Below are 16,357 nucleotides of genomic sequence, written 5' to 3'. Positions count from 1 at the left end.
GGTTAGAGGGCAACGAAAGGTTAGAACCTGTTATGTTGCTTTGTTACATTTTAGATACGTCGAATGCCGACGTGATTGGGTTTGCTCTGCGGTGACTTGCCTGTTGACATACCGTACTTGTCTCTCGTATGTGGGTGTGTAACCCTCTCTTGGCCTTCACTCCCAGCCTGTCCTAACATGTTCTGTCCATGGTGTTTGTTCCAGAGCCCTGGAGACCAACAAGTACAACCACATCACTGCCACCTACTTCCTGCTGGCTGAGAGGATCCTGAGAGAGAAACAGGAGAAGGAGGTCCAGACACGCTCCTCCAGCCCCAGCAACATCAAGGCCCAGTTCAGGTGACACACACACATGCAACACATACAGTTGAAGTCGGAGGTTTACATACACTTAGGTTGGCGTCATTAAAACTTGTTTTTCAACCACTCAACAAATGTCTTGTTAACAAGCTATAGTTTTGGCAAGTCGGTTAGGACATCTACTTTGTGCATGACGCAAGGAATTTTTCCAATTGTTTACAGATTATTTCACTTATAATTCACTGTATCACAATTCCAGTGGATCAGAAGTTTACATACACTAAGTTGACTGTGCCTTTAAACAGATTGGAAAATTCCAGAAAATTATGTCATGGCTTTAGAAGCATCTGATAGGCTAGTTGACATCATTTGAGTCAAGTGGAGGTGTAGCTGTGGATGTATTTCAAGGCCTACCTTCAAACTCAGTCCCTCTTTGCTTGACATCATGGGAAAATCAAAAGAAATCAGCCAAGACCTCAGAAAAAAAATTAAAGACCTCCACAAGTCTGGTTCATCCTTGGGAGCAATTTCCAAACGCCTGAAGGTACCACGTTCATCTGTACAAACAATAGTACGCAAGTATAAACACCATGGGACCACGCAGCCGTCATAACGCTCAGGAAGGAGACTCGTTCTGTCTTCTAGAGATGAACATACTTTGGTGCTAAAAGTGCCAATCAATCCCAGAACAACAGCAAAGGACCTTGTGAAGATGCTGGAGGAAACGGGTGCAAAAATATCTATATCCACAGTAAAACAAGTCCTATATCGACATAACCTGAAAGGCTGCTCAGCAAGGAAGAAGCCACTGTTCTAAAACCGCCATAACAAATGCAGACTACTTCCGAATTTAACTGTTCATACATGCAACACACACACGCATGTGACGCATACACACAACACCAAAACTATCCCCTCCAGATGAAACCCACCAGATCCAACCACTCTAACTGCAATACCAATGCCTGTTTAATAGCCTGCTACACACACACTCATCCATTTATTGGGGCCATTCAGATTGTCATAATGACGACGACTCAATGACTAGGAGGAGGAAGCAGCCAAGGCTCTGACGGTAATTGACCTCTTGGGTGCTGCTCTGCTTGGTGTCGTTGACCGTGCATTAGGAGGAGAACCCATGCTGTCCTTTCCTCATGGTCTGGTTCCCCTCCCACCCCCTCTGGTCATGTGATCCCTCAACGTGTTGACATGTGTTGTTAAGGCTGACTGCAGTAAATGCTTTGGAGTGACCTAGAAAGGGAAAGTCTGGATTTGATATTCCGAGAGAGAAGCAGAGAGAGGGAGCCACTCCTTTTGGAGGAAGAGGAGAGATCAAACGCATGCAGGCTAAAGCTGCTCCCTCCTGGCCTGCTCGCTGTAACCCATTTGGCCAGAAACCCATTGCCAAACAGGTGCTCGGAGGGAAAAGGCCCAATTTTTAGCTGCTGGGTCGTGGCCCCCTGGGTGCAGGAGCAGAATGTGAGTCAAATCCACTGTCATGTATAGTGCAGCAGTACAGGTTTCTACATCTACTGTTTCTACTGGCCTGCGCTCCTCCATTCACCACTTAGTTTTTGAGGGTTGTTCTGTATTTTAACACAAACACTGTCAGCGTGTGGCATCATAACAGAAATAACATTCTGATAGTGGTTCAATTATTTTTAGGAATAACAACAGTCTACTGTGTATCATGCATGCCAGTTTATATATGCCCAAAACAGTGACCTGGACAAGAGGGCGAATACTAAGTGTGTTAGCATAGTGCCCCCGTGCTCTCTCGCTCTCTGTGCCATCGTGGGCTGAAGCTGAGCTTCATCAGGTAGTTGGCTTCAGGGATTGTCTGTAGAGTCTGTCAGGGTCGTCTGAGGTTGAGAGTGAATGGAGTCTGAGCAGTGTCACACAGCTGAGGTGTGTGTCTGAGAGATTCTACTGTAGTTACGCCTTTTGAAAGCCTGGCTGAATTAACTAGGATGGTGTCAGAGCAGCACTAAGGGCCCTGTGGTGACCCGACCCAGCCTCCACCGCCATGCAGCAGCGTGGAGGGTCACACATGCACCCGGCAGGCAGGACTACCATGGGATTAATTGTGTTAGATTGCGTGCCGCTGGGACATGCCCGGGCTCCGTCGAGAGAGATCCCCAGTGCTCTGTTCTGTTTGTTTTCTCGCTCTGCCATGTCAACAAGGACCTTCTACATTAGAAGAATGTTGACTCACTGAGCTGTTCAGTCAGGTTCAGCAGTTCAGGACTGGATTACACATGAATCATCTGACCTCATTCTAAGATCATACTGTTTATTTTCTCCTCTGACTCTATATAAAGTCATTGCAGCGTATACTAACCAGGGGAATATTTTGGGTAACTCTGGTCTGCTCTCTGCCCTCCAGGCAGTCCTGGCCGACGAAGATTGACATGCATCAGGACATCGAGGACAGTCTGGCAGCCTCCTCCATCTGCCACGCTGGTGGTCCCCAGTCCCCCGCCCGCAGCGCTGAGAGCCTTCTCAACGGACACCGCACCAAAGGCCTGCTGGAGCTCCGCAGGGACGAGAGCAACGCAGGGGCCTCCGGTGCCCCTGCCCCCGTTTCTGGGCCCCCTAGAGCTGGGGCCACGGCCCCCACACCCTCCACCTCCTCAGCCAAACAGCGCAGCTGCCTGTTCAGGGTGGAGGAGGATGAAGAGGAGGAAGAGGACCCGTCCCCTCTGTCCACACAAGTGATCCTGCGTCGCAAGGCTCCATCTATCACCAACCGGCTGACCTCCAGGAAGAGTGCCCCTGTCCTCAACCAGATCTTTGAGGAGGAGGGTGAGTCAGACGACGACTTCGACATGGACGAGGGCCTGCCACCCAAACTCAGCCGGCTAAAGATGAACATTGCTGCTGCAGCGGCCGGGTCGCCGGGCACCACTCAGAAACGCTATCACCGCCGCAAGAGCCAAGGCCGCGGCTCGTCCTGCTCCAGCTCAGAGACCAGTGACGACGACTCCGAGAGCCACCGCCGGCGTCTGGACAAGGACACAGGCTTCACCTACAGCTGGAACCGCAGGGACAGCAGTGAGGGCCCGCCTGGAAACTCAGGGGGAAATGGTGGAGGGAGCAGTGGAGGGCAGAGTAAACCCCCCGGGGAGGGGGGCAGTCCTCCTGGAGGGGGAGGTGGGGGGAGTAGTGACAATGGAGGGAGTGGTAGTAGTGGGGGGGGAGGTGGTAAGGGACAGGGTTCCCCCTCAAGTTGTTCTAACGGCAGCAGTAACCACTCGTCTTCAGGCTCAGGGTCCACGCGGAGACACTGTGCCTCCCGCAGCCCCGGGGCAGCAGAGCTGGTGGAGAGCCTGAAGCTCCTGAGCCTGTGTCTCAGCTCCCAGTTACAGCACAGGGGGAGAAGTGGAGGCCCCGGCCTGGCAGGGGGGATGGGCCAGTTCATCATAGACCCTCAGAACCTGTCCAATAGTCTGTCCAGCAGCCTGTCAGCTGGCAGCGTCAAGACACAGGAGAGGTCCTCTTGGAAGATGTGCATCGGCTCCAACGGCAGCTTGGACCTGGAGTTAGACACCATCGCTCTGCCCACCACTGCTGTCAACACTCCACGGTCATACACAGACCAAACAGCAGCAGCACTTAGCGAACTGGCCCTGGCCACCAAGGAGAATAACAAGCTGAACAACCTGAAAAAGAATGTTCTCCAGCTACCTCTGTGTGAAAAGAGCATCTCTGTGAACATCCAGCGCAGCCCTAGAGAAGGGCTCCTGTGCACCTCTCAGGCCAGCTGCTGCCAGGTCATATGACACACACTCCCTGGCGCCCTCTGACACCACTCTGCCAGTCCAATCTGTCCAACCACAGTCACCGCTGTAGCATACGTCTGACCTCAGAACACCTCCCCATCACAACCTGCCTTCTGCTGTTGTCTTAAAAGATGACACTTGTTATTGTTTTTGTTTGTTCACTAGGACCTATGAGCTGCATGCTGCAGGGGGTTATTTTGTTTCTGCTACATCACTAGCTCCCCCTGGAATGAGCCGAGGTAACACAACTTAGTTGGGGTGTTGATGTAAACATAAATATGGATGTTGGTTTGATTTTAGATGAACTATATTTTGGGGTACAAAATACCAAACTTTTAACAGTGGGTAAGTAGTAGCACGTGATAGTTAAAGGGTAAGCACTTAAATTAGATTATTGGTCTACTGTCTACTATGTAACGGGTATGCTAGGAGAGGTAGAGGTGGGCAGGACAGAGATACCATACAGCTGGGAGAGATGGGAGGACAGGACAGAGATACCAGTCACCATACAGCTGGGAGAGATGGGAGGACAGGACAAAGATACCAGTCACCATACAGCTGGGAGAGATGGGAGGACAGGACAGAGATACCATACAGCTAGGAGAGGTAGAGGAGGACAGGACAGAGATACCATACAGCTGGGAGAGATAGGAGGACAGGACAGAGATACCATACAGCTGGGAGAGATAGGAGGACAGGACAGAGATACCAGTCACCATACAGCTGGGAGAGATAGGAGGACAGGACAGAGATACCATACAGCTGGGAGAGATAGGAGGACAGGACAGAGATACCAGTCACCATACAGCTGGGAGAGATAGGAGGACAGGACAGAGATACCATACAGCTGGGAGAGATAGGAGGACAGGACAGAGATACCAGTCACCATACAGCTGGGAGAGGAGGACAGGACAGAGATACCAGTCACCATACAGCTGGGAGAGGTAGAGCAGGACAGGACAGAGATACCAGTCACCATACAGCTGGGAGAGGTAGAGGAGAGCAGGACAGGACAGAGATACCAGTCACCATACAGCTGGGAGAGGTAGAGGAGAGCAGGACAGGACAGAGATACCAGTCACCATACAGCTGGGAGAGGTAGAGCAGGACAGGACAGAGATACCAGTCACCATACAGCTGGGAGAGGTAGAGGAGAGCAGGACAGGACAGAGATACCAGTCACCATACAGCTGGGAGAGGTAGAGGAGAGCAGGACAGGACAGAGATACCAGTCACCATACAGCTGGGAGAGGTAGACGAGAGCAGGACAGGACAGAGATACCAGTCACCATACAGCTGGGAGAGGTAGACGAGAGCAGGACAGGACAGAGATACCAGTCACCATACAGCTGGGAGAGGTAGAGCAGGACAGGACAGAGATACCAGTCACCATACAGCTGGGAGAGGTAGACGAGAGCAGGACAGGACAGAGATACCAGTCACCATACAGCTGGGAGAGGTAGAGGAGGACAGGACAGAGATACCAGTCACCATACAGCTGGGAGAGGTAGAGGAGAGCAGGACAGGACAGAGATACCAGTCACCATACAGCTGGGAGAGGTAGAGGAGGACAGGACAGAGATACCAGTCACCATACATGGTCCTGGAGGAAGGGAAGTAACCTGTAACCTTCATGTTGATATAAGCTCCTGCCATGCAGTCACATGGCAACGACCAACTGAGACAGAAACTTGGTAACCTCTAGAGGTGTTTTAATTTGATTCATTGATTAACCTCATTTTACAGTGACCTACTGTCTGAAACGTTATTTCACTTGGATATTGCACACAGACAATCTGTTTTATGTTTGTATTTTTAAGTGTATGGAATTAAAGATGCATTTTAGATGGCTATACAGCTCACTGAATTGATTTTGAAGGCAACATGAATGATTGTTTCCAAACCGCTGTTTAACAAGTGCTACTTCAACACATCTGGTTTACTGTGGTGTTCCTGAGAGCCAGTAACCTGGAAAATAAGGCTTCAGCTTCCTCTTTATTCCCATCTCAATGCACTCGTCTTCAGGCACAATAAATTCACCTATTTGGGTCAAATACTACTATACTTACTATTGTATAGTGAATACAGGTAGGAGCTGCAATCTTTTAGACACTATTCTAACAGAAAGGGTCATTCATCTGTAATTATAACTACTGCTATTCATTTGCAAATTGGGCAAAACTCCTGAAATGATTCAAAGTTCATGACAACGTGTCAAACTGAATGTAAAGTACACTGGTAGACGAGTAGTGTGTTTTTCTCCTGTGCTGGGCCTCAAGGTAGCAGGCAAGCAGACCCACACAGATTTGATGTGGTCCCGTTCACATGTTGGTCATGGCCTTGGTTGACCACCTGCCATGTTGACGTAACATCTTAGAAAATGCATTTTAAGATCAATAGAAGAGCATGAGAATTGAAAAGAAAAACGTACTAATGAATTGGAAACTGCATTGGGTCTCTGTATTCCAGTGGACCCACACACGTCTTTGTTTTGTTAGACTGTTTCACTTTCTGTTACTGTAACTGACTGGTCTTCTGACTGGCCTGGCAGGCTGGTCTTCTGACTGGCCTGGCAGGCTGGTCTTCTGACTGGCCTGGCAGGCTGGTCTTCTGACTGGCCTGGCAGGCTGGTCTTCTGACTGGCCTGGCAGGCTGGTCTTCTGACTGGCCTGGCAGGCTGGTCTTCTGACTGGTCTGGCAGGCTGGTCTTCTGACTGGCCTGGCAGGCGGGTCTTCTGACTGGCCTGGCAGGCGGGTCTTGGGTCTTCTGACTGGCCTGGCAGGCTCTGACTGGCCTGGCAGGCTGGTCTTCTGACTGGCCTGGCAGGCTGGTCTTCTGACTGGCCTGGCAGGCTGGTCTTCTGACTGGCCTGGCAGGCTGGTCTTCTGACTGGCCTGGCAGGCTGGTCTTCTGACTGGCCTGGCAGGCTGGTCTTCTGACTGGCCTGGCAGGCTGGTCTTCTGACTGGCCTGGCAGATTTGTTTGTTTGTTTTTAAAGGGTATATGTTGAGTATGTATATATGTTTTAAAAAGTTATATTTTTGAACGATCTGCTGTTTTAAAAATGATTCTGTGTTGAAGTGGGCCCGTGAGTCTTTCGTTGGGGACTAACATCGCAGTGTGTGTCACACACACCCACACCTTACTGGACACTGCAGGGTGAACGTTTTACATTCAGGATTAGTGGTTCAGTAGAGCACATGCACCTTTCAGGAGAGATTCCTGTCTGTAAGCTTTAAAGGACTGGGCTTAGTAAAGAAGGAAAGAAATGGGGTTGTAGGGAGATGTGGGGATATATTTTAAGGGCATTGGCAATAAGCTACATGTTGCAGCTATCTGTAAATCAACATATTTGTGTTTTATATTTAACCCTGTACAGCCTTAGATTGAAAGGCACCTCGGACTAAAAACTAACAGAGAAAGATATCTTGAGTATTTTTTTTCTTTTGAAACAAAATGTCTGTAAATAGAGATGTAAATATGGTGCTCTATATTTAGAGACGGCAGAGTGAACCTCTTGGTGCAGAGCTGTAAGTATAGCCTTATTAGGAATGGGTGTCTCCAAGAAAAGAACATGACTTTATTCATGTCAGCCAGTCTGACCGTTGTCTTACCCAGATGTAAACAGCTGAATGACATGTGCATGTGTTATATGTTTAACATTATCGATCCAAGGACATCGAGAGAGGAAGAACCATCCACTGAATGTTACTGGACCAAACCATGTACTGGCTAAATGAAAATATGAAATGGCAGAATTATTCAATGTATTATTCTGTAGTTGATACCTGTTGTGAACAGTTACATATAGCTATGGTGATATCCTAAATAAAATGTTGTGGGAAATGACGTCTTACAAACGAGTCTAGTCTTTTCTGTGCTCGCGATGCATTGATGACACGCCTGTCTCCCAAGTGGGTCTGTGTTCTGTCAGATGCAACTTCGATCACTTGTTGCTAAAGGAATTGACAGAAAATAATCCATTACACTGTACAGTGTCGATCCCCAATGTTACACCATAACTTTATCTTGTCAACTATTTACCTCAGAGCTTCATCTAAGAGGTGGATCACTGATCGGTGTGCTGGTAGTTTACCTGGTGGCCTTGCTTTTAAGATTAACCATCAGCCTAATCTCTGTTAATGTCCCAAATGGCACCCTATTCCCTATATAGTGCACTAGTTTTCATGGTCAAAAGTAATGCACAATGTAGGGAGTAGGGTGCCAGTTGGGGCACATGACTCTAATTAGAACAATCTTGGTGCATCACCATGATCAGACTCCAGAGACTATTCCCTCCAGGGTAGAGACCAGTTAAATATGCAGGCCACAGAGCCCCTCTGCTGAAAGGTATTCTGCCAGGATTTACAACTCCTTATGCTGCTGCCAAAAGACACCAGTAACCCCTGAAGAGCAACTTATATAGAGCCTTCACCTCCAGTGCCTTCAGAAAGTATTCAGAACCATTTTGTGTTGCAGCCTGAATTCAAAATGTAGTCAATATTTTTTCTGTCACTCATCAACATAATACCCCATAATTTTATTCAATGGTAGCAAATGTATTAAATTAAATGCAGAATTAGGTCTGTATCAGCTTTGAGTCGTCTTGGCTAGGTCTGTATCAGCTTTGAGTCGTCTTGGCTAGGTCTGTATCAGTTTGCACAACTAAATTTGGGGATTTTCTCCTATTCTTCCTTGCAGATTTTCTCAAGCTGTGTTAAGTTAGATGGAGAGCGGCGGTGAACAGCAGTCTTCAAGTCTTTCCACAGATTTTCAATGGTATTCAAGTTTGGACTTCGGTTGGATCACTCAGACTTCCACATTGTTCTGAAGCCATTCCAGTGTTGCTTTGGCTTTATGCTTGGGGTCATTGTCCTGTTGGGACGTAAATCTTTGCTCCAGTCTAAGGTCGTTTGCGTTCTGATAAAGGATTTGCCTGTATTTGGCGCCATTCATTGTTCCCTCCATCCTTAACAGTCTCCCAGTCCCCTACTGCTGAAAAGCACCCCATAGCATGATGCTGCCACCACCATGCTTCACAATGGGGATGGATTTAGACTGGTGATGAGCTGTGCCTGATTTTATCCAGACAGAGCTTTGCATTCAGGCCAAATAGTTTTTAAAAATGTACCTTTTTGAAAACTCCTGGCATGCTGTCATGTGCCTTTTTCTCAGGAGTGGCTTCCTTCTGGCCACTCTCCCATAAAGCCCAGTTTGAAGTGCTGTAGAGACTTGTCCTTCTGGCAGGTTCTCCCAGCTCAGCCAAGGACAACTCTGTAGTTCGGAGTGGTCATTGGGTTTTTGGTCCCTTCCCTGACCAAGGTCCTTCTTGCCTGTTTGGTTGGCGGACAGCTCTTGGCAGAGTCTGGGTAGTTCCATTTTATTATTTCCCAATGATGGAGACCACTGTGCTCTTGGAAACTTTCAACACTCTAGAACTTTTTCATGCTCTTCCCCAGATATATGCCTCATCACAGTTCTCTCTCTCTGAGAGTTACGGACAGTTCCTGGGACTTTATGGTATAGTTTCTGCACTGTCAACTGTGAGACCTTATATAGACACGTGTTTCTTTCTAAATCAATTGAATTGGTCACAGGTGTCACTACAACTTGGAGTCCATCTCAAGATCAATAGAAATTGGATGCACTGGACGTCAATTTGGAGTGTCAAAGCATAGGGGTTGGATACTCATACACATTATTGTAGATTTCTCTATTTCATTGTCAATAAATGTGCAAACATTTCTAAAAACATGTTTTAACTTTGTCATTATGGCGTAAAGGGTGAGATTTTTCATATTTTAACATTTTGAATTCCGGTTGTAACAACAAAATGTGGAATAAGGCAAGAGGTATGAATACTTTCTGAAGGCCTTGTACCTCTGTCCTTACAGAGGTAGAGCATGTAGACGGGACACCAGAGGGATCATCAACTAGATTCAGACACAGGCTGAGTGGATGGTCAGGGGGCCGGAACATAATTACAGATCTGTCCTTACAGAGGTAGAGCATGTAGACGGGACACCAGAGGGATCATCAACTAGATTCAGACGAGGGACAAATGTTCTGGAGTGGATGGTCAGGGGGCTGGAACATAATTACAAATCTGTCCTTACAGAGGTAGAGCATGTAGACGGGACACCAGAGGGTTCATCAACTAGATTCAGCCGAGGGACAAATGTTCTGGAGTGGATGGTCAGGGGGCTGGAACATAATTACAAATCTGTCCTTACAGAGGTAGAGCATGTAGACGGGACACCAGAGGGTTCATCAACTAGATTCAGCCGAGGGACAAATGTTCTGGAGTGGATGGTCAGGGGACCGAAACATAATTACAAATCATTTGTAGACTGTAAATTTACCGCTAGAAGCCAAAACAGATATTTGACTAAACGATCATTTCACACCTTGTTTACAGTTGATAAACGATAATGTCTCTACTATGCTTGGGAATAGTTGGGAACAGATTTCCTAATGTTTTTACAGTCTTGTGAACAACAAAAAAAGGTAGTTCCATATTTTTTTCCATTTTTTTCCATTTCCCAATTATGGAGACCACTGTGCTCTTGGAAATGTTGAATACTTTCTGAAGGCCCTATTGGAACTGCCTAGAGCTGACCGCCTGACCAAACTGAGCTACTGGGCAGGAAGGACCTTGGTCAGGGACGTGACCAAGAACCCAATGAACACTGACAGAACTTCAGAGTTCCTTGGCTGAGATGGGAAAACCTGCCAGAAGGACAACAGTATCTACAGCAATTCAGAAAACAGGGCTTTATGGGAGAGTGGGAGCCACTCCTAAGAAAAAGGCACATAACAGCACACCTGGAGTCTGCTAAAAGGCATGTGAAAAACTCATAATGCAAAAGATTCTGTGGTCTGATGAAACAAAAAGGTAACTCTTTGACCTGAATGCAAAGCACTATGTCTGGAGAAAACCAGGCACAGCTCATCACCTTCCTAACACCATCCCTAACGTGAAGCATGGTGGTGGCAGCAACAATGAATGGAACCAAATACAGGCTAATCCTGATGAGAATCTGCTTCAGAGTACAAATAACATACTGGGGAGAAGATTTATGTTCCAACTGGACAATGACCCCAAGCATACAGCCAAAGCAATGCTGGAATGGCTTCAGAACAAGAATGTGAACATCCTTGAGTGGCCCAGCCAATGTCCAGACTTGAATCCCATTTAAAATCTGTGGAAACACTTGAATCTCCAAATCCATATGTGCAAAGCTGATACAGACATACTCAAGACGATCAAGGTGTAATAGCCGCCGAAGCTGCTTCTACAATGTATTGACTCAGGAGTGTGAATACTTCTAGAAATGAGGTATCTGTATTTCATTTTCAATACATTTGGAAAAACTTGGCACTTTGTCATTATGGGGTATTGTGTGTAGATGGGTGGGGAAAACCTGAACTAGAGAATGGAGACACTTTGTCATTATGGGGTATTGTGTGTAGATGGGTGGGGAGAACCTGAACTAGAGAATGGAGACACTTTGTCATTATGGGGTATTGTGTGTAGATGGGTGGGGAAAACCTGAACTAGAGAATGGAGACACTTTGTCATTATGGGGTATTGTGTGTAGATGGGTGGGGAAAACCTGAACTAGAGAATGGAGACACTTTGTCATTATGGGGTATTGTGTGTAGATGGGTGGGGAAAACCTGAACTAGAGAATGGAGACACTTTGTCATTATGGGGTATTGTGTGTAGATGGGTGGGGAAAACCTGAACTAGAGAATGGAGACACTTTGTCATTATGGGGTATTGTGTGTAGATGGGTGGGGAAAACCTGAACTAGAGAATGGAGACACTTTGTCATTATGGGGTATTGTGTGTAGATGGGTGGGGAAAACCTGAACTAGAGAATGGAGACACTTTGTCATTATGGGGTATTGTGTGTAGATGGGTGGGGAGAACCTGAACTAGAGAATGGAGACACTTGTAAGCATATATGAAAGAGTTTTGTATAGATTTATTTGAGGAAAGGGATGCTGGGTCTGTTTGGTATCAATAATGCTGTTCTGAACCATTTTTAAACACTTGGTGATATTGTGATGGCAAACTGTAGTGAGTGTAGGTACAGTATATAGCATATAAAACAAATCTTGACCGCATGTCATGTCAAAGGCACAAGCCCGCTCTGAGGGGGTCTTCAAGAGCACATGGACTAATAGCATAAACTTTTAAAAAATCAATGAATTTCCACTCACATACATTCTAAGTATCACTACTTCTGATTGATAGTCATTGATTAGACTGAGTAACAATGACCATGATAGTTGCAGGCTGTGAGGAGTATTTAACATTACGTAGCATACCATGCTTCAGTATGATACAGAGGAGGCTGGTAGAAGGAGCTATAGGAGGATGGGCTCATTGAAATGTATGGAATGGAATCAAACATGGTTTCCATTAATTCCATTCCAGTCTTTACAACTTCTCTGTATCATACTGAAGCATCACCATGGATAATTAGATCTTTCCTATCTCCATGTGTAGTATCACTATGGATCAGATAATACCCTGGCTGTGTGGTTCTGTGTGGCTCAGTTGTATCTCCATGTGTAGTATCACTATGGATCAGATAACACCCTGGCTGTGTGGCTCAGTTGGTAGAGCATGGCGCTTGCAACGCCAAGGATCCTGGGTTTGAGTCCTGCTGGAGCCATAAATACATCACGACTAAGTCAATTTGGATAAAAGTGTCTGCTTAATGGCATATATTATACTCTGGCAACACTATGTAAACGTTTCAAGGATCTCAATGCTAGAGCACATAATTATGCCAGAATTCCTAAGACGTCCATTTTGAAAGCAGTTCTACTTAGATAACGTCTGACAGACCTAGTGATACTGGATGGAGCCCTACCCCATAACTGACTATAGTGGCTTTTAAGCAAAGCTGTAGGTCTAAAACTATTGTCTAATGTGAAAACCTATTTTTGAAAAGTAATTCATTTCATCTGTTGGTGGAATACTGTCTGAATATAATTACCATAGGCCATCTATGTCAAACTGAACCACCTCCACCAATTCCAGAATGGCCACATGAACATGAAAAGTCTATGTAACACAGCATTCTACCCTCAACCGCATCCATACACCTTCAATGACCTATTATCTAACACCTTAACCAGGGCCTGACATTCAGGGCTGCCCGCTGGCCCTGGGAGGTTTTGGAAACCCTCCGGGACAGTTGATGAAAATAAATATTGTAAAAATGCTATATTTAATCTAGGCTATATAATAAAGAATTCCTGAAGCTGTGAGTTCGTTATGTTGATTATTTATCACATGCGCACCATAAACTACACATTAAGCCTAGCTGGAGATTGTTGTGTGGAACAGCTCACTGAAGACCGACAGGGAACATCTTCAAAGTTCTGATAAATACCAATAAATGTTAAGGCAAGTATAGGTATGCAAACCTGCAATAAAACGTTCCTTTGCGCAATTGTCATCATAGAATAGCCGAACTTGATAATCGACATTTCTTCGAGGCTATTTGGTCCTAGAAAAGTCATTGAAGGTAGCCGATTTAGAAGTTGCACTGCAATATAATTATTCCTTGTTTGAATTTATTTCTGATCAGTTTTTATGAGAGATCTATCTGCTTTCATTTGTTTCCCGCGCAGGTCTGTTCGCATCTTTGCGGTAAAACCACGTGCAGTGATTATGAGCAAGACACCAGTGGACTGTTGGTTTTCCATACACATCGTTCCGTTACAAAGGGAACCCGGGTTTTACTCACTTTGTTTTAAAACATGATACAATAAGCCCTCAACATTTCAAATGGTGAGACTGACTAGCTGCCAGACATCATTAGTGTGTTTGTGTTGGGAGCATCTACATACAGTCTATTAGTCAGGCAATGTCCGCTTTATTCTGACAGGTTTTAGAATGTAAAATATGTTTATGCCATTTGGAAGGCTTAATAAAACATGCATTATTCTCTAAGTTGTTATGCATACTTTTCTGCTTACTAATTTTGGGGGGATTTTTTTCAAAAGGTTATGACAACAATTCAATATAAAATGTAAGTCCTTCAAAATTACAATTAATTGCTTGAAAAATCATTGAATTTGACTTCCCAATGTCTGTATGAATCCTGTAGGCTACTTGCTCAGCCCAAATGAAAGATAAAATCACTAGCTGTTGAATATATGCGTGCATCATTCACTTGCCTGCCAGATGTTGACTGGTGCCAGTATTTCTTTCATTCGGCCTAGTGTGCCATTGCAAATTGACCTGAATGTCAAGCCCTGCCCTAACATTACATTTGGTACGTAGCAATGCATTTCCAACACTGGTTTCCGGAGGACATTAACATAAAGTCTTGTTCTCTGGTCAGATCTGAATCTGTAGTTTAGAGGCTAGTCTTCATGATTGTTTTAATCACATCCAGTAATGTTGTATAGACATCTGCAGGTAATACACTACACTCAACAAAACAAACAGAAATACCTTGCAACATTGCAGAGGTTAAGAGCATAAAACCAGGTTTAACAACCAACCGTTTATATATATATAAAAAGAAAATTACTTTTGGATATTTTATGCATAAATAAGCTTTGAGCTAATTGAGGTGTTGTAAAGAAAACAGTCTGTGAATCTTTCTCCGTTGGGAGGGCATGTTCCATCTGGAGTTTAGCCCATCTTCGTCTTGTCAGTATCTGAACGATCGGCCTCTTCTCTCCTCATCACTTATCAGTCTTTGGGATCCCCGAGGCCTCCAGCATTTTCTGTAACAGTGTAAAATGTGATTAATATCTCTTATGTTCTACCGAACTGCCACATGAAATACAGGCTACCTGTTAGGCCTATTATTGGGGATGTCATATAAACAGAATACACCTTCCATAGAATACATTGTTCTCTGTAGCTCAGCTGGGAAGCTCAGCTTCCATAGAAGGAATACATTGTTCTCTGTAGCTCAGTTGGTAGTTTTTGAAGCTGCAGTAAAAGTACAATAACTTGTCGGCTGTGGTATTTTGGATGCAGTATTTGCAAGAATAACTGCAGTTATACTGCACTGTAACGCTTCGATCACACCGACAGCGTCATTACATGTTGGTAATGTTGGTACACCAGAGTTACCTTCATTCCCAAGGAAACGCTGCATTTGCCTTGCAGTGCGTTCGGTGTGGTGCATGTTGGATTTATCGACCGCATGCATCAAACTGTATGTGTAGACGGCTTGACAGAAATGGTAGCAGAAGGTGAATGTTGAACTTTGTTACATTCAAATCCAGGTGATGCTGTGTTGGCAGCGTAACTGCAGTTACAATGCAAAAGTACTGCAGTAAAAAAATATATATAATTTTGGACACAGTATTTGCAGCATACTGCAGGTATACTGCACTCGGATTGCAATCTGTTTCCATAAGGGAGAGCATGGCGTTGTAACAAGGTAGTGGGTTTCATTTCTGGAACCACCCATACTTAAAATATATGCACGCATGATTAAGTCGCTTTGGATAAACGCGTCTGCTAAATGGCATATATTATAATATATAAATATTAACGCTTTTTAAAATAAAACAAACATAAGCACACTGTTAGCTTGCTTTAACAGATATACAGAGTTCTCCTCTCTCTCTAAATGACATTAAGCCTCCCGAGGAGAGGAACCCAGAGCTTTAAAACAGCATTACAGCTCCAAATTACAGTGGTTCTGGAACCTCTTAACAAGACCTGGAGATCTTCACCAGATTGACTTCTTATTTTAAAATAGAATACTTTTGTACAACACAGGCCTTCTCCCCAGACTCTAATCTCAGCTGAGTTACATTTAATCAATTCATTCCACTGCCTCCAGCGCACCCGAGCAAATTACATTCTGGGTTCAAATGTGTTACGTGCAATTAACGCTTCAATCCAACACACGGATCAATGGGAGAGTTTCTTTGCTGATGGAGGTCTTTTTATTCACAGTGGATTCCATAAGGGGAGAGCAGGATTAAAGACCTCCGGTTCCCCACAGGGAGAGAGTGTGGAGGATTGTCCTCAACACCCCGCCCTGGCTAATCTACTGCAGCTACTTGTTCTGGAAAACCAAACGGACAGTCACATTAATAGTGTGTCATGGTCTGTTAAATGCAGTCTGTATTTATGCTGTTGTTTGCACTTGCCGGAACATTCTGAGGTTGTCCTTCTGACAGACTTGTTTGCACTTGTCGTTGTAGTCGCCATAACTACAGTGCAACGAAAAACACACAGACAGACACATACACACTCGCGCCACAGAGGATATTC

The 16,357-nt window shown here is 45.3% G+C and overlaps 2 protein-coding genes across 2 annotated transcripts in view; one reads left to right on the top strand and one right to left on the bottom strand.

Annotated features, from left to right (window-relative positions):
- Positions 1 to 204: 204 nt before the first annotated feature.
- On the top strand, positions 205 to 4,670 carry LOC139399406 (SNF-related serine/threonine-protein kinase-like; the record flags this gene model as incomplete). Its single annotated transcript, XM_071144813.1, has 2 exons — positions 205 to 339; positions 2,687 to 4,670. Coding segments are annotated over 2 exons (1,531 nt in total), but the record flags the coding sequence as incomplete, so codon positions are not given.
- A 7,397-nt stretch (positions 4,671 to 12,067) lies between these two features.
- The window catches only part of LOC139399407 (anoctamin-10-like), a 29,758-nt gene continuing 25,468 nt past the window's right edge, over positions 12,068 to 16,357 (bottom strand). Inside the window, exon 5 of the mRNA XM_071144814.1 lies at positions 12,068 to 14,844. Coding sequence (XP_071000915.1) covers positions 14,803 to 14,844 — 42 coding nt within the window. The 3' untranslated portion in view covers positions 12,068 to 14,802. The remainder of the gene's footprint in view (positions 14,845 to 16,357) is intronic.

Source organism: Oncorhynchus clarkii, unplaced genomic scaffold (genome assembly GCF_045791955.1).
Source record: "Oncorhynchus clarkii lewisi isolate Uvic-CL-2024 unplaced genomic scaffold, UVic_Ocla_1.0 unplaced_contig_10968_pilon_pilon, whole genome shotgun sequence".
Taxonomy (NCBI): domain Eukaryota; kingdom Metazoa; phylum Chordata; class Actinopteri; order Salmoniformes; family Salmonidae; genus Oncorhynchus; species Oncorhynchus clarkii.
Note: the sequence above shows the minus strand (reverse complement) of the source record. Positions and strands in the feature narration are given on the sequence as shown.